General features: G+C 44.4%; 1 protein-coding gene across 3 annotated transcripts in view; it reads right to left on the bottom strand.

Annotated features, from left to right (window-relative positions):
- amph (amphiphysin) overlaps nucleotides 1–17,964 on the bottom strand; it is a 258,121-nt gene extending 240,157 nt beyond the window's left edge. For all 3 annotated transcript variants that reach the window (XM_063066808.1, XM_063066827.1, XM_063066817.1), the window contains exon 1: nucleotides 17,740–17,964. In XM_063066808.1, coding sequence (XP_062922878.1) covers nucleotides 17,740–17,811 — 72 coding nt within the window. In that variant the 5' untranslated portion in view covers nucleotides 17,812–17,964. The remainder of the gene's footprint in view (nucleotides 1–17,739) is intronic.
- Between the last annotated feature and the right edge of the window lie 286 nt (nucleotides 17,965–18,250).

The raw sequence follows: 18,250 nt of genomic DNA, 5'->3' as shown, positions 1-18,250 counted from the left end.
GTCACCATATACAACACAGATTTTTTTCCTTGCAGGCATTCATAGTAAATACAAGAAACACAATAGAATCAACGAAAGATGGCACCCAAGAGGATGGACAAACAACCAATGTGTAAAAGATAATAAACCGGGCTAATACAAGGCGAAAGAAAAGAGAGCCCAAATATATTGCGAACATGAGGTGAAGAGTCCGTGGAAGCCAGTCCACAGATTATAGGAACAGTTCAGTGACGAGGCGAGTGAAGTTGAGTGAAGTTATCCCCTTTGGTTCAAGATCCTGATGGATGAAGGTTAATATCTGTTCTTGAACCTGGTGCTGTGGATCCTGAGGATCCTATACCTTCTGATTGGGGGGGGGGGAGAGGAGTGGAGATTCATCGCTAGGAAACCATAGAAACCATAGAAACTACAGCACAGAAACAGGCCTTTTGGCCCTTCTTGGCTGTGCCGAACCATTTTCTGCCTAGTCCCACTGACCTGCACACAGACCATATCCCTCCATACACCTCTCATCCATGTATCTGTCCAACTTATTCTTAAATGTTAAAAAAGAACCCGCATTTACCACCTCGTCTGGCAGCTCATTCCATACTCCCACCACTCTCTGTGTGAAGAAGCCTCCCCTAATGTTCCCTTTAAACTTTTCCCCCTTCACCCTTAACCCATGTCCTCTGGTTTTTTTCTCCCCTTGCCTCAGTGGAAAAAGCCTGCTTGCATTCACTCTATCTATACCCATCATAATTTTATATACCTCTATCAAATCTCCCCTCATTCTTCTACGCTCTAGGGAATAAAGTCCTAACCTATTCAACCTTTCTCTGTAACTGAGTTTCTCAAGTCCCGGCAACATCCTTGTAAACCTTCTCTGCACTCTTTCAACCTTATTTATATCCTTCCTGTAATTTGGTGACCAAAACTGAACACAATATTCCAGATTCGGCCTCACCAATGCCTTATGAAACCTCATCATAACATTCCAGCTCTTATACTCAATACTTTGATTAATAAAGGCCAATGTATCAAAAGCTCTCTTTACGACCCTATCTACCTGTGACGGCACTTTTAGGGAATTTTGTATCTGTATTCCCAGATCCCTCTGTTCCACTGCACTCCTCAGTGCCCTACCATTAACCCTGTATGTTCTACGTTGGTTTGTCCTTCCAACGTGCAATACCTCACACTTGTCAGTATTAAACTCCATCTGCCATTTTTTAGCCCATTTTTCCAGCTGGTCCAAGTCCCTCTGCAGGCTCTGAAAATCTTCCTCACTGTCTACTACACCTCCAATCTTTGTATCATCAGCAAACTTGCTGATCCAATTTACCACATTATCATCCAGATCATTGATATAGATGACAAATAACAATGGACCCAGCACTGATCCCTGTGGCACACCACTAGTCACAGGCCTCCACTCAGAGAAGCAATTCTCTACCACCACTCTCTGGCTTCTTCCATCGAGCCAATGTCTAATCCAATTTACCACCTCTCCTTGTATACCTAGCGACTGAATTTTCCTAACTAACCTCCCGTGCGGGACCTTGTCAAAGGCCTTACTGAAGTCTATGTAGACAATATCCACTGCCTTCCCTTCATCCACTTTCCTGGTAACCTCCTCGAAAAACTCCAATAGATTGGTCAAACATGACCTACCACGCACAAAGCCATGTTGACTCTCCCTAATAAGTCCCAGTCTATCCAAATGCTTGTAGATTCTGTCTCTTAGTACTCCCTCCAATAACTTACCTACTACCGAAGTTAAACTTACTGGCCTATAATTTCCTGGATTACTTTTCGATCCTTTTTTAAACAACGGAACAACATGAGCAACTCTCCAATCCTCCGGCACCTCACCTGTAGACAGCAACATTTTAAATATTTCTGCCAGGGCCCCCGCAATTTCAACACTAGTCTCCTTCAAGGTCCGAGGGAACACCCTGTCAGGTCCCGGGGATTTATCCACTTTAATTTTCCTCAAGACAGCAAGGACCTCCTCCTTTTCGATTTGTACAGTTTCCATGATCTCACTACTTGATTCCCTCAATTCCATAGACTTCATGCCAGTTTCCTTAGTAAACACAGACGCAAAAAACCTATTTAAGATCTCCCCCATTTCCTTTGGTTCCGCACATAGCCGACCACTCTGATCTTCAAGAGGACCAATTTTATCCCTTACAATCCTTTTGCTCTTAATATACCTGTAGAAGCTCTTTGGATTATCCTTCACTTTGACTGCCAAGGCAACCTCATGTCTTCTTTTAGCCATCCTGATTTCTTTCTTAAGTATTTTCTTGCACTTCTTATACTCCTCAAGAACCTTATTTACTCCCTGCTTGCTATACACGTCATACAACTCCCTCTTCTTCTTTATCAGAGTTGCAATATCTCTTGAGAACCAAGGTTCCTTATTCCTATTCACCTTGCCTTTAATCCTGACAGGAACATACAAATTCTGCACTCTCACAATTTCTGCTTTGAAGGCTTCCCACCTACCGATTACATCCATGCCAGAGAACAACCTGTCCCAATCCATACTTTTTAGATCCTTTCTCATTTCTTCAAATTTGGCCTTCTTCCAGTTAAGAACCTCAACCCCAGGACCAGATCTATCCTTGTCCATGATCGAGTTGAAACTAATGTTGTTATGATCACTGGAACCAAAGTGCTCCCCTACACAGACTTCTGTCACTTGTCCTAACTCGTTTCCTAACAGGAAAGGAAGTGTAAGTCGCTCCTTCCCTCTGCTAGTCTGCAGGTCACCCTTGGTCAAGGTGTAGCATTTCTTAGCCTCCCCACCCCCCCACCAGATCAGGGTCACATGAAGCCATAGGAGCAGGTGGTGGATGGTCGTATGAGCAGCTGGTGCACATCACAAGTCCTGGTTAAGTGACCACTGACACCAGGCAGACAACCTCTGAAGAGTACTGAGAATGGCTGGGGTCACCTGTCTTGTAAAGACACTGCCCAGAAGAAGGCAGTGGCAAACCACTTCTGCAGAAAGGTTTGCCAAGAACAATCACTGCCATCATTAACCAGGTCATATGACACAGCACATAATGATGATAATGATGTACCCTCTTCCTGATGGCAGCAGCGAGAAGAGAGCATGATCTGGATGTTGGGGGGTATCATATACTACCTTGAGATTCATTTTGTTTGTGATGGTGTTTACGTGTTAGTCCCAGGCCAGACGCTCTTAGTTGTTAATATCTTCATGTTAATGTCTTCTCCAGGTTGTCTTTGCTGCGTCTTATTTGGTGCCTTGGTCAAAATTAGGTCTGACCTTTCACTGTCTGAGCATTGCAGTGATGGCAAAGCCAACCACATTAAGTGGGTGTGGAGGCACACAGAGGCCAGATTAGTGAACATTTGCAGATTTCCTCCAGAGTTACAGAGTCAGACCTCACAGAAACAGGCCCTTTGGCTCAACTTATCCCTGCTGACTGTGGCATGCAGAAAACTTGTCCCAACTCCCCGCATTTGGCCCATAACCCTTTAACCCTCCATGTACTTTGATCAAATCCACAGCCAATGGCTGACCTACCTGAGGGCAAACTCAGGCTGGAAGGGCAACAGTTCATATTCCATCGAGGTAGCCTCTTCCTTGATGACACTTTCACTGATTTCTCCAAACTTGCAGGAATTTCTCCACCCTCCTCTCTTTTTTCCATTTCCCATTCTATTTCTCTTCTCAACTGTCCTTCACTTCCCTAGTGTCCCACCTGCTTCCCTTTATCAAGGGAAGATGTCCTCAGTGGTGGGGAGGGTTGTGACTGTTATGGAGATGGCTGAGTTTACAATCCTCTGCAGCCCCTTGCAATCCTGCCTGTTGAATCCTCTATGATCTACTCCCCTCTCCTATCAGATCTTTCTTCTTTGGCTCTTTACCTCTTCCACCTATCACCTGCCAGCTTGTACTTCGTCCTCCACCCGCGCCCCCCCCCCGGCCCAAAACATCGACTGTTCATTTCCATTGATGTTGCCTGACCTGCTGAGTTTCCCCCACCATTTTGTGTGTTGTTCCATGTACTTACCCAGATAACTTTTTAAAGTTGTTGATGTGAGCCCAGTGAGTTTTTATGAAAATACATTCCTGAGACAAATTGCCATTTTCCAAATTCCAGATTATTAATCCCTGGTGGGATTTGAACTGAGGTCTCTGGATTGGTTAGAGCAGGCCTCTGCATTACTAGGGAGGTAACATCACTAATGCATCTTTGTTAGCCCCAAATGACTAAAAGCTTCTCTCCACCTGCCCTACAAAATTTAGAAAACCTTCACCCTAAAATCAATGTTTCAATAATTTTGTTTTACATTTTAGCTCTTGGGTTCTAACCATCAGATTATTATCACTGATCTATGTTGTGAAATTTGTTTTTTTATGTGTCACCAGTACAGTTCAAGAAATAAAAAAATTACAAGTTCAGAACAAAAATCGTGCAAAAGTCAAATATTGAGGTAGTGTTCATGGACCATTCAGAAATCTGATGCAGAGGGAATGAAGCTGCTCTTGACGCATTGGGCATGGATCCTCAGGCCCCTGTAGCTCCTCGCTGATGGTAGTAATGAGGAGAGATGTCGAGGATGGTGAGAGTCCTCAGTAATGGATGCTGTCGTCTTGAGGCACTGCCTTTTGAAGATGGCCTCGATGGTGGGGAGCACTGTCACCGTGATGGAGCTGTCTGGGTCAACAACTTCCTGCAGCCCGTGCAATCCCGTGTATGGAAGACTCCATACAAGGTGGTGACGCAGCCTGTGGCATTCTGATGAATTTACGCCTCTAACATTAGATTAGTTTATTAGTTTAAGGCCAGAATGTTTAGTGTTCAGAACTGCTCACGGTACTCCAGTTTGACCCAACCAAGCCTTTATGAACCTGCTGTGTAAACTTTCTTAAAAGTTGCTGGTGAACACAGCAGCATCTGCCTGCCTGGCCTGCTGCGTTCACCAGCAACTTTTACGTGTGTTGATTGAAATTCCAGCATCTGCAGATTTCCTCGTGTTTGCATAAACTTTCTGTTCATTTCCTTAGATACAAATACTTGCATCCCAGTTCCTTTCTGACCATTATATACAGCCGTCACATGTTAATGATCTACTGTATGTATTTGGATGTATAGAAAGTGGTGGACGCAGGCAAATCCATCACAGGCAAAGTCCGTCCCCACCATCGAGCACATCTACAGGAAGTAGCATCCATCATCAAGGACCCCCGCCATCCAGGCCATGCTCCCTTTTTGCAGCTGCCATCGAGGAGGAGTTACAGGAGCCTCAGAACCCACAGCACCAGATCCAGGAACAGTTATTACTCTTCAAACATCAGGTACCTCAACTCCTTCACTCACCTCAACTCCGAACTGATTCCACAACCTATAGATTCACTCTCAAGGGCTCAACAGCTCATGTTCTCAGTATTATTTACACGACTTGTCTTTGTTTGCTTATTATTAGCTTGTCAGTCTTTCTTATCTATATTTTTTCATAAATTCTGAGAATAAGAATCACACTTAATATCAATGATGTAGGTCGTGAAATTTGTTGTTTTGTGGCAGCAGTAGAGTGCAATACATAAAAACACTAAATTACAATAATATTACTAATTTAAAATAAATTAGTAATTCAAAAAGAGCAAAGACAGTGATGATTCATTGGTGATTCATTGTCCATTTAGAAATCTGATTGTCAAAGGAAATCCTGTAACATTTCTTTATTATCCTGTAAATACCTGCAAGAAAATGAATCTTACGGTACTGTGCAACAGAATTAGGCACATGTATATAGCTAGAGTGCTTAAGACTTTTGCACAGTACTGTGTTTGACAACGTGGAGCAGAGAGAGAGAGAGTTTGTAAATCTATTGGGAGCAAAGGATGTTGGGAACAGCAATGGCGGAGTGCTGTGGGAGGGCCGTGGGACAGGTGGCAGAGAAAGAGTGCTGGAGTGGAGGATGGTGCGGCTGTAGGCACACCCAGCCCTGAGACACCAAACAACTGATTTATTGATCACTAAAGACTGTCCCTCTGGTGCTTCCCACTCCTTCCCCTCTCCCTTCCCCTTTTCCCAGCCCTGATTCCCCTCTCCCTGTCCCCTTCCCACTGTCAGTCCACAATAGAGACCCATATCAGAATCAGGTTTATCAGCACTCACGTCATGAAATTTGTTCCTTTTTGTGGCAGCAGTACAGTGCAATACATAAAATGACTACAGCACTGTGCAAAAGTTGAGGCACCCTAACTATATGTATATGCTTAATAATTTTGTACATAGTTACATGCTTTGAACACTCTATCACCCTCCTCAATTTTGTAAGCCTCTGTCAAATTCTCCTACACTCCAGGCATAAACCAAATCAGAACTGTTGCAGCTGAATCCAGTCCGGCAACTAGAAACCAGTACCGCTGTAGCCCTTGTGAAAACAGGGTAAACTTGCATTTAATTTGCTGTCTAAGACCAGCAACTTCCTGTAATAGCTCTCCGGGGTCCAATAATTTAAACAGCTATTTGAAACCAATGACGTATCTATTAGCCCCGGCTTAGAACAGCTGCTCTGTGGCAGCTCTGTTCTGATCTTTTCTGGCTGAACACTGCATGGAATCATTACAAGCTGTTTCTGCACACAACAGGCCCGGGGATTGAACGTAGCAGGTCCCCGGCCACCGCTCTCCATTCTATTCCCTTAGTTTTTACTCATTCTGTAACGACAAAACCCATTTCCACCTTCACGGCCACAAGAGATTCTGGAAACCTAGAGCAACATAACAGGGCACAGGAGCACAGTGGTTAGCACAATTTTCATTACCAGTGACCCGGGTTCAATTCCCGTCACTGCCTGAGAGGAGTTTGTACATTCTCCCCATGGGTGGGGTGTGGGTTTCCTCCAGGTGCTCTGGTTTCTTCCCACAGGCCAGTGTACCGGTTGGTTGGTTAACTGGTCATTGTAAACTGTCCTGTGATTAGACTAGGATTAAACTGGGGGTTGCTGGCTGGTGTGGCACTAAGGGCCTGTTCGCTTTGTAACTCAATAAATAAATAAAATATGCCAGAAGAGGAGGCCAAGTCATTGGGTGTATTTAAGGCAGAGATTGATAGGTATCTGAGTAGCCAGGGCATCAAAGGTTATGGTGAGAAGGCGGAGGAGTGGGACTAAATGGGAGAATGGATCAGCTCATGATAAAATGGCGGAGCAGACTCGATGGGCCGAATGGCCAACTTCTGCTCCTTTGTCTTGTGGTCTAAGAGCTCAGTAAGCCAGGCATAATTTTATGATGATTGGAGGAAAATATGGGGTGGGGAGGGGGAAATATAGAGATAGGTTTCTTAACAGAGAGTGATGGGTGCATGGAAGGCCCTGCCAGGGTGGAGGTAGGGGCAGTTACACTGGGGGCATTTAAGGAACTCCTAGATAGGCATATGGATGATAGAAAAATAGAGGGCTATATGGAAGGGAAGGGTTAGATTGATCTTAGAGTAGGTTAAAAGGTTGACGAAATATTTGGGCCGACAGGCCTGTACTGTTTTCTATGTTCTACCCTGGTTAGACTAGATTAGTAGGTTACCCCTTCCCTCGGCAGAACACATGTTGGAGGCTTGGATGCTTTCCTGAACAGCGCACACAAAATGCTGGAAGAACTCAGCAGGTCAGGCAGCATCAATGGAAAATAAATTTTGAATGCGACCTGCTGCTGAGCTCGAATACAGGACATAAATTTGCAACATTTTATAAGATTCTGTGCCTAATTTCTCTTTAGATGCACAAGAAGAAGACTTTAGAAAAGTGCAGATGTGCCAGGAAGCAGACTGCAGTGTCTGCCTAATCCAAACTAATTCTGTAACCTGGGCTGAAAGCCTCAAATAACGAGGTAAATGAATGAGGTACAGAATCTCCACCAAGTACGGCTGGCACCTGGCCGTGCTCTGCGGAACTTCAGAAACAAATTGATTCTTGCATTGTCATAACGACAGAGGTGATACCTCATTCTAACAATGACAACACTCAGAGAGCAAAAGACAAAATATTCAAAGAACAGTAAGAAACTGTAGCCACAAAACGTGGGATTTCCTGGTGGCTAGCAGTTTCAATTTGACTTCCCAATCCCATTTCAATACGTCTGTCTCTGACCCCCTCTATGCTCTATCATCTATGGAGGAGAGTGAGCAGTGGACATTTTGGCCCAAAACATCGATTGTTCATTCCCCTCCATTGAAGCTGTGAGTTCCTTTAACATTTTGTGTGCGTTTCAAAACGAAGGGTGAGTTTTGGGATTTGGAAGGCAGACTGTTGTGTTCTGACACTGGTTTCAGCTGCTGCCCATTACTAAAAATCATTGAAGATTTCATCAACAGCATTTACACGTTGGGAACATTTACACACCGCTCAGTGTCAAACAGAGCAACGCCATCATGAGAAAGGCAGAAATGGAAACAATGGAGAGGAGAGGAGAAGATGGTGGCGCGACGCAGCGCGCGCGGCCACTCCAGTGATGAATATCTGTTATTTGTCAAGTAGGAGGCCGTGCACAATTCTGATTTGACGGAGGCAGATGTGAGAGCACGGAGGAACATCTGGTGAAACTTCTGAAATACTTGTTTCACTGCCACTGCTACTGTGTGATCCGAAACTCTGGAGGGGAAGGGCCCGAATCCTTGGCTTTGCCTGTTGCTTGGCGGCCGGGGCAGGGTCGAAGCGCTTGGCAGAGATGGTGCTCGGTGTCGGAGGGCTGGTCGGAGGCTCAAAGTTTTCGGACGGACTCAGAGTCGGACTGTGCTCGGGTGCTTCCAGGATGCTGCATCGGCAAGTTTGCGGAGCTGGAGGTTCATGACAGGGAGAGTTTCTCCCTTCTACCGTCTGCGTGAGATGTTGGGGCTATCGGGACTTTGAGACTTTTTTTTTACCGTGCCCATGGTCTGCTCTTATCAAATTACGGTATTGCTTTGCACTGTTGTAACTATATGTTATAATTATGTGGTTTTTGTCAGTTTTAGTCTTGGTCTGTCCTGTGTTTCTGTGATATCATACTAGAGGAACATTGTATCATTTCTTAACGCATGCATTTCTAAATGACAATAAACAAGGACTGAGTGTCCTTATAATCTAATCTTAAAAAAAGGCAAGTTACAAAGTTTCAAACAAGCTCAATTCTCATACCTAACAGTAATCTTAATGACAAGATTAAGGGAGCACTATGACCTCATGATAATCCCATCACCCTCTAGTTGTCCTTCTTTCCCTTCCCCTACTTTGGTATTCTGGCATCTTCCCCCATCCTTTTCAGTCCTGAAGAAGGGTCTTCTAACGTCAACTATTCATTCTTTCCATTGATGCTGCCTGACCTTCTCAGATCCTCCAACATTCTGTGCGTGTTGTTATGCGTGAACCTCCCATACAAGTCACAGACAGTAGCAGCTTCGCCATGTTAGCACAGACAAGTAATATACTGTAAACAGGAGATAGTATATTCATGGTAAGGACATAGTGAGGTAGGGTTCATGGACGATTCAGAATTCCGACAGAGCTCCTGTACCTCCTCGTTGATATGAGCAATGAGAAGAGGCCATGTTCTGGGTGATGAGGGTTGTTCATGATGGATGCCACCTTCGTGAGGGATCACCTTTTCAAGATGTCCTTGATGAGGGTTGTGTCTTTGATGGAGCTGACTGAGTTTACGACTTTCTGCAGCTTTTCCAGTCCTGTGTGGTGGCCCCTCTATACCAGACGGTGATGTAACCAATCAGAATGATACATCTGTTGAAATTTGCTAGTGACATCCTAACTCTCCTTAAGCTCTGAATGAAATAATGCTGCTGTCCTGCCTTCATCACGATTGCATTAATATGTCAAGCCCATGAAAGCATCTCGTACTGAACTACTTTGTGTTGAAAAGAAGTCCATTCCAACAATTGTCTACATGATGATTCACTGGAAACTAAATCCCTGCTCAATCAGTGGAAGTTTACACTGACAAAGACAAATTATGATTTGTTCACACACTTCCTGAGCAATTAATAAACTAGCCAATTATTCAAAATGAGGAAGATGCACCATCCATTTGGAATAAAGGCAGTTTTGTTTGAAGTATTGCTGGTTGAAAATCTTTGTCAAGCAGTTTTGATGAGGAGATGCAGAATCCAGGCAAATCAACAAGGTGTGAAATATGGCAAATAACAGCATTGAGGCTGTTTCCTCAGCTCTGGCGGCCCAGTATGAGATCCAAAACACACAGAGAGTGAGGAAAGGGTTGAATATTATCATTCAAAGCTGGCACTAGAATAAAGATATTGCCATTTCAAAGCATGTGCAAAATACCCAATATTGGCAAAGGAAAAGATTGGAAAGGATAGAACATAGAACAGTACTGCACAGGAACAGGCCAACAGGCCAGGACCAGCTAAAATTTCCAACCCCCCCCCCCAAAAAAACAAATCCTTCCTACCTATACATTAGCCATAGCCCTCCATCTTCCTCATACCCACGTGCCTATCTAAACATCTCCGAAAAGCCTCTAAAGTATTTGCCTCTACCACCATTCCAGTCAGTGCTTTCCGGGCATCCACAACTCAGAGAGAATCTTACCCCTCACATCCCCTTTGAACCTACCCCTCCTCTCCTTCAATACATGCCCTCTGGTATCAGACATCTCAACCCTGTGAAATAGATTCTCCCTGTCTGCTCTATCAATGCCTCTCATAATCTCATAAAACTCCATCCAATACCCCCTCGGCCTCCGCTGCTCTGCAGAAAACAACCCAAGTTTGTTCAGCCTTTCATGATAGCACATGCCCTCTAAACCAGGCAGGACATCTTCTGCACCCTCTCCAAAGCCTCAACATCCTTCCTGTAGAGGGGCAACCAGAACTGTATGCAATGCCCCAGATGTGATCTAACCAAAGTTCTATAAAGTTGCAACGTAACCTCTTGACTTCTGAATTCAATGCTGCGACTAATAAAAGCAAGTATTCTGTAAGCCTTCTTAATCACCCCATCAACCTGGGTAGCCACTTTCAAGGACCTATGAACATGGACCCGAAGATATCTTTGCTCAGCAACTCAGTTAAGGGTCTTGCCCTTAACAGTGTGCTGTCTCCATACGTTTGCCCTACCGATGTGCAACACCTCACATTTATCTGGGTTAAACTCCATCTGCCCTTTCCCTGCCCATATCTGCAACATTACATATATCACAGGTAGGTTTATTTGAGAAAGACAATTATGTGTAAAGGGCTTCATTCATTTGAAGCCAAGGAGGTTCATAGCAAAGGACAGCTAGATTGTGGGAATTGTTTTGCATTGCTTATAAAGGATTAAGATACAGTAAATGTGATTTTTTTTCACATGTACATTGAAACAGCAATACATACAGTAAAATGTGTCATTAGCGTCAGTGACTAACACAGTCTGAGGATGTGCTGGGTAGCCCGCCAGTACCATCATGTGTCTGGTGCCAATATGACATGCCCACAGCTCTCCAACACTAACCCATACATCTCTGCAATGTGACCGGAAACCAGAGCAGCCAAAAATATCACAAATGTGAGGAAATCTGCTGAAAAGCAACGCACACAAAATGCAGGAGGAACTCAGCAGGCCAGGCAGCATCCATGGAAAAGAGTAAACAGTTGACATTTCGGGCCGAGACCCTTCTTCAGAATCATAAGTCCTGATGGAGGATCTCAGCCTACAAACAGTGCAAACACAAAAAGAAAGAAATAATCATACTAAATAAATAAGCAACAAATATCAAGAACATGAGATGAGTCCTTGAAAGTGATTCCATAGGTTATGGGAACGTTTCAGTGACGGGGCAAGTGAAGCTGTGTGATGTTATCCTCTTTGGATCAAGAGCCTGATAATTGAGGGGTAGTAACTGTTCCTGAACCTGGTGGTGTGAGTCCTGAGGCTCCTGGACCTTCTTGCTAATGACAGCAACAAGGAGAGAGAATGTTCTATGTGGTGGGGGTTCACGATGATGGATGCTGTTTTCCTGTGACCAAGTATGACAGAGACCTCACTGGAAGATATTAGGGCAGGTTTTACAAATATTTTAAGAGTGCTTTATAAATGAAGAATGGGCATTATCCATTCATTGGACATTGATTGGAATGAAATGTTCCAAAAGCGTACAAGATATGTCTAGCTAATTAGGCTGAGTGAAAGGAGGAAAGACTCATGGGAGCAGAGAAGGCTGGAACTGGAAGTCACAATAATCTGAGAGCTATACAGCACAGATCTTAGGACCACTGGGGGTGTCCTTGGATGTGCCAAATCCTCATCCATCAGTCAGAGTAAAGAAAGGCTATTAGTTCCTGAGGAAGATGGAGGAGAGATTTACCAGGATGCTGCCTGGACTACAGAACATGTCTTTTGAAGAAAGGTTCAGCAAGCTAGGGGTTTTCTCTCTGCAGCAAAGATGATGAGAGGCAATTTGATACAGGTGGACAACTTAGTAAGAGGCATAGATCAAGTGGACAGCCCAGGGTGGAAAAGGCTAATTCAGGAGAGCATAATTGTAAGGTGAAGACAGTCTAGGTGGGAATGTCAGGTTTTTACACAGAGAGTGGCGAGTGTGCGGAACACACTGCCAGGGTGGTCGTAGGAGCATGTGGGAAGCTCTTAGATGGGCACATGGATGACAGGATTATGTGGGAGGGGATGGTTAGATTGACCTTAAGAGTGGGTTACAGTGGGCACCACAGTAGTGTACCAGTTAATGCAATGCTATTGCAACTCAGGTTGTCAGAGTTTGGAGTTCAATTCTGACGCTGCCCGTAAGAAGTTTGTACGTCCTCCACATGAATGCATGGGTTTCCTCCTGGGGCTCCAGCTCCCTCCCACACTCCAAACACGTACAGGTTAGTAGGCTAATTGGTCATTGTAAATTGTCCTGTGATAAGGCGCGGGTTCAATAGATGGGTTGCTGGGGGGTGTTGTTTGTTGGGCCGGAAGGCCTGTTCCATGCTATATCTCTAAATAAAACTCGTAATGTGCTATAATGTTCTATGCTTAGGATAAATAGATAGATACTTTACTGATCATAGAGGAAATTCCAGAGTCAGAGTCACAGTAGTGCATAGATATACAAATATTAAAAGAGAAGTATGAAAGAATGAAAAATAAGTTACCCCAAACAGTCTAATGGGGGGGGGGGTGTCATCACTTCTCTGGCTATAGATTGACTCACAAATGACCGAGAGTAAAAATGACTTCACACAGCACTCTTTGGATCAGCACAGTAGTCTTGGTACTAAAGTGCCTCGGACATATTGAATTGTGTTTTAAGAATTCTAATGGAGTAAATGTGACAGCCACTTTACACGTAATAAGGCCCAACAAGCACAATATCATAAGTAGAAAATCAGCATTTATGCTGTCAGTTAAAACAGACAAAGTGCCTGTAACATGAAGTGGAAAATTACTGCCTTTCTTTGAAGGAGCTGAGTTTCTTCTACATTCACCAGAGACGACCTTGATTTAATGACACCTCTGATCAATAGAGTACAGCGAACGCTGGGTAAACTCCAGAGTTTATGGTATAGACAATGATAGGCATAATTGAGAATTGGATTGGAGTTGGGGGCTAGAGGGGAAAAAACCCTGATAGTGTGTTTGAGTATGACGTGGGACTTCAACACACAATTTTTGATTCAGATTTAAGAATATGGCTGTAGTGGTAGTTAATAGTGTTATTTCTCTGCCACTCCCACATGGGGGGAGTTCACATACCATACAAGCAGGGTAAAGTTCAATTGAATATCCTGCAAGCTGGTGTCCTGGTGTGCTCTGCACTCTCCCTCAATGATGAACACAACAATCACCACAGCAGAATATATGTCAGCTAGTCATTTACTTCACAACTGAATATAACTAGGGCAGTAACAGTCAGTGTGAAGTTATTACGGTGCCAGCGACCTGGGTTCAATTCCCACCAGGGTCTGTAAAGAGTTTTTAAACATTCTCCCCTGTGACTGCATGAGTTTCCTCCCACATTCCAAAAACGTAGAGGTTGGTCTCATTGGTGTAACTGAGCAGTGCGGGTTTATTGGACCAGAAGGGCCAGCTTGCATGTCTAGATGGATAGATAGATAAATGATAAGTAAATAGATAATAGATAAATAAAAAAATTAGAAATAATGATGGCAACTAATAGCAAATTGTATGTTGCTATGTTTTAGCCATAAGATTTAAGTCTTAAGTTCAGATCAGTTTGCATTCAAAGTGCATGCATGAAGAACTTAGACTGAATTGCTATGAATCAAGATTCTAAAGGTCATGTACCCAATGAATGGAAGTCACACTATTCCAGCATAGATTTTATATTGTCTTGTGATTAAATGTGTCCTTCAATGTTCCTGAGAGCACAGTGACTGATACTGTGATAGCTTCAAGGACACGGAACAGATAATGCCCTTAGATGAAGTTACTGTGCACTCACCATTTTAAAATAAACCTCTGGGCAATGTGTTAATTCTCCTGAAATTCTACAGGAAACATGAATAATGAGCATATACACTGAGTAGTCACTTTATTAGATACTTGTTGATCCAAATGTCTAATCAACCAATCATATGGCAGCAGCTTAATGCATAAAAGCATGCAGACATGGTCAAGAGGTTCAGTTGTTGTTCAGACCAAACATCAGAATGAGGAAGAAATGTGACCTAAGTGACTTTGACTGAGGAATGATTGTTGGTGCCAGATGGGGTAGTTTGAGTATCTTAGAAATTGCTGATCTCCTGGGATTTTCACACACAACAGTCTCTAGTGTTTACAGAGAACGGTGCAAAGAACATGCAGTGAGTGGCAGTTCTGTGGGGGAAATGCATTTTAATGAGAGAGGAGAGTGGCCTGATTGGTTTAAGCTGACAGAAAGGCAAGAGTAACTCAAGTAATCACGTTATGTGCACAAGAGTCTCTGAACGCACATGTTGAATCTTGAAATGGATGGACTACAGCAACAGAAGAGCATAAATATAGACAGTATTAGGAGGCACCTAACTAAGTGGCCACTGTGTGTATAAAAAGTGATAAAATAGTCTTTGATCTAGACATTATTTCACAAGTATCTTTGATCAACTTTTCCATTGTTACAATTTGAACGGTTTTTGTTCTACCTCGAGTGAAGGAGGATGAGAGGTGATATGATAGAGGTATACTAGAAAATAAAAGGCATAGATCAAGTGGACAGCAAGAGACCTTTCTCAGGGTGGAAATGGCTAATACCAGAAGGCACAACTTCAAAGTGATTGAAGGGAAGTATGGTGGGAAGTATGGTAGATCTTTTTAAAATACTGATAGTAGTGGATGCATAGAAGATAGAAAAATTGAGGGCCAGGTGTGAAGGGTTAGATTAATCTTCAAAGAGCATGTACTTTGCTATCATGTTCTATGTCCTCTCTATAAATTATAATACCACAAGCTTAGGAAATCACTTTCCAATGAAAATGGAAAATTAGTGATGTAATAATTGAATATTATTAACTAAAGCAATATTGAGAAAGCATGATCTCTAAGCCTCTGCTGGTGTCTGTGATAAGCCAAGTTGCCCCAGAGGAAAGGTGACTTGCATTCAAGACACACAATGCTGAAAAAACTGAGGCCATCAGGCAGCATCTATTGAGAGGAGTAAACATGCCGAGACTGTTTGTCAGGTGGAAGGGAAGGGGAAAAAAGCCAGAATAAGCTGGTAGGGGGAGGGGAAGGAGTACAAGCTGGCAGGTGATAGGTGAAACCAGGTGAGGGGGAAGGAAGATGGGTGGGACAGGCAGGATGAAGTAAGAACCTGGAAGGTGAGGGGTGGAAAAGGTAAAGGGCTGAAGAAGAAGGAATTTGATAGAAGAGGAGAGTGGACCTTGGGGAAAAGGGGAGCAGGACGAGCACCAGAGGAAGGTGATAAATACACGTTGTATGTTCTGAGCATTGTTTCATAATCAATTCAGAATTGTGATATTAAAACAAGAGTGAAGAGGGAAACTTCTTCACCCAGAGAGTCATGAGAGTGTGGTACAAGCTCCCAGGGCAAGTGGTGCATGCAAGCTCGATTTCAACATTTAAGAAAAGTTTGGATAGGTATATGAATGGAGGCAGGGGATATGGAGGACGATGGTCCTGATGCAGGTCAATGGGAGTAGGCAGTTTAAATGCCTTGGCAAGGACTAGATGGGCCAAAGGGCCTATTTCTCTACTGTACTTTTATATAATTCTGTAACAATTAAAATCGGTAACCTCAAATCCCAGGAGGGCAGCAGTTTCTGAGATACTCAAACCACCCCACCTGGCACTAACAATCATTCAACGGTTAAAGTCACTCGGATCACATTTCTTCCTCATGCTAATGTTTGGTCCGAACAAATGAACCTCCACATACTTTTATGTATTGGGTTGCCACCACTTGATTGGCTGATTTGCATTAACGCAGGTGTAGGGATGTACCTAATGAAATGGCCAGAGTGCGGATTGTTGACTTTGTTAACCTTATAATGTCCCATTGCCAAACCAAGTTCCAGTGAGCGAGATGTTCCTACGCGGTATTGAGAGAGAGATGCATTTTATTTGATGTCAGCAGTAATTAATAAGTCTCTGGATAAAACAGATGATTTCATTCCTACATTACTGCTCTGTTCCAATCAATAACAACGAAAAGAGTCAAAGGTTGCTCTAAAAATCAGTGCCAACTTAACCAGCCCGCAACAAACAAATCTTCCGACTGTAAAGCAAACCCGCTGAAATCGCCAATGATAATTTCAAATAAATGTCATCCCACACTAGAGAAACGCCGATGAGTTATCAAGTTCCCCTGCGCAATGAGGCAAAGATAACAACATTCTGCCGGAGATTAGGGTGGTTGGGTCCGCGGGGATATTAAAGGAGAAGAAATCCTCTTATATAAACATTGTGGGGGCGGGGAGAGCAGAGGGCAGCAAATCTTTCAGTCAGCTGCTCGTCGGGACAGGCAAGAAAAGACGGGGTAACCCCGAGAGCACACAAGCACGCCGCGGGGAGCACCGACCGGCGGCATCTGAAGCCCGTTCGTGTACGGTTCCCAGGTTGACTGCACCTCCTCCCAGTTTAACGGGCAGTGGGGGGAAAGGAGGTGAATGTCCTCTAAAACTATCACTTGTTTTTTTTTCCGCTGCTCTCCCGATGAAATGATGCGGGGCGCCAGCTGGGCTGTTCCCCCGTCAGGCTTTGACTTCTGAAGGTTACCCGTGGGATATGTCGATATAATGTTGGGCCAGGCCCCGTCACTCCATGCGACAGTCACCCCACTCTCCGCTCTCAGGGTCACCGTGACTCTGGGATACTACAGCCGGATCTACCCCCAGAACTAACCCCATCAACCCTCTCTCTGTATCTACTCGGAGCCCTGACAGGGGAACTGGAATCTACATATTCTTAGCTTAAGAGCCAGCCGCACACCCCGGCTTCTCTTGCATTGCTTCGGCCCTAGAAGGCAGACAAACCGGCTCCGGTACCGTGTGAAACCTTATCCCCTTCCTCACCCCTTCACCCTTCTCAGCTCTCCCCGTCCTCTCCTTCCACCACGACCTTCTTCCTATCTTCCGCACACAGTCCCATCTCTCCCGCATCCGCCCGCCGTCCCTCGGCCGTCGGTCGCTGTCCCTGCCTCTCGGTGCTGAAACCGATCCAGCCCGGCAGCTGCGGGGACCGAAACCGAAAAACAAACGCTTATCTCCAGAGATTGAGTCCGTAACCGATGACAGGGCAGGAGACTGGCCATTTCCTTACCTTCTCTTGGGCCCTGTTCAGCCGTTTCTGCACATTTTTCGCGAAGACTCCTGTTTTGATGTTGTCCGCCATGGCTGCTGTGTGCGTGTGTCTCCGTCCCTGCGCTCCACCTGAAACGGGGCGGCCGCAGCAACAACTCTTAAAGCGACCTCCACCCACCCTGCACCGACACGCACCCGCGTGCAAAACATGCACCGTGCTGCATGTTTGCGCAAACAACCTTGCCAGAATGTGTGCTCCTTTAGTTTTAGTTTGAGATATTTTAACTTTATTTATTTATAAAGCCTCGGAGTGTTATGGTTAGCGCAACGCTATTACAGCTGGAGGCGTTTCGGAGTTCAGTTGCAGAGCTGTTCTGCAAGGAGTCTCTGTACATCCTCCCCGTGAAATGCGTGTGTTTTCCCCGGGCGCTTCGGTTTCCTCCGATAGTCGAGTCCAAAGACCTACCAGGTGGCTAATTGGTCGTGACTCAAAAGGTGCTGTATCCTAAATATAATAATTAATTAATTAA

The sequence above is a fragment of the Mobula hypostoma genome, chromosome 1 (assembly GCF_963921235.1).
Source record: "Mobula hypostoma chromosome 1, sMobHyp1.1, whole genome shotgun sequence".
Taxonomy (NCBI): Eukaryota; Metazoa; Chordata; class Chondrichthyes; order Myliobatiformes; family Myliobatidae; genus Mobula; species Mobula hypostoma.
Note: the sequence above shows the minus strand (reverse complement) of the source record. Positions and strands in the feature narration are given on the sequence as shown.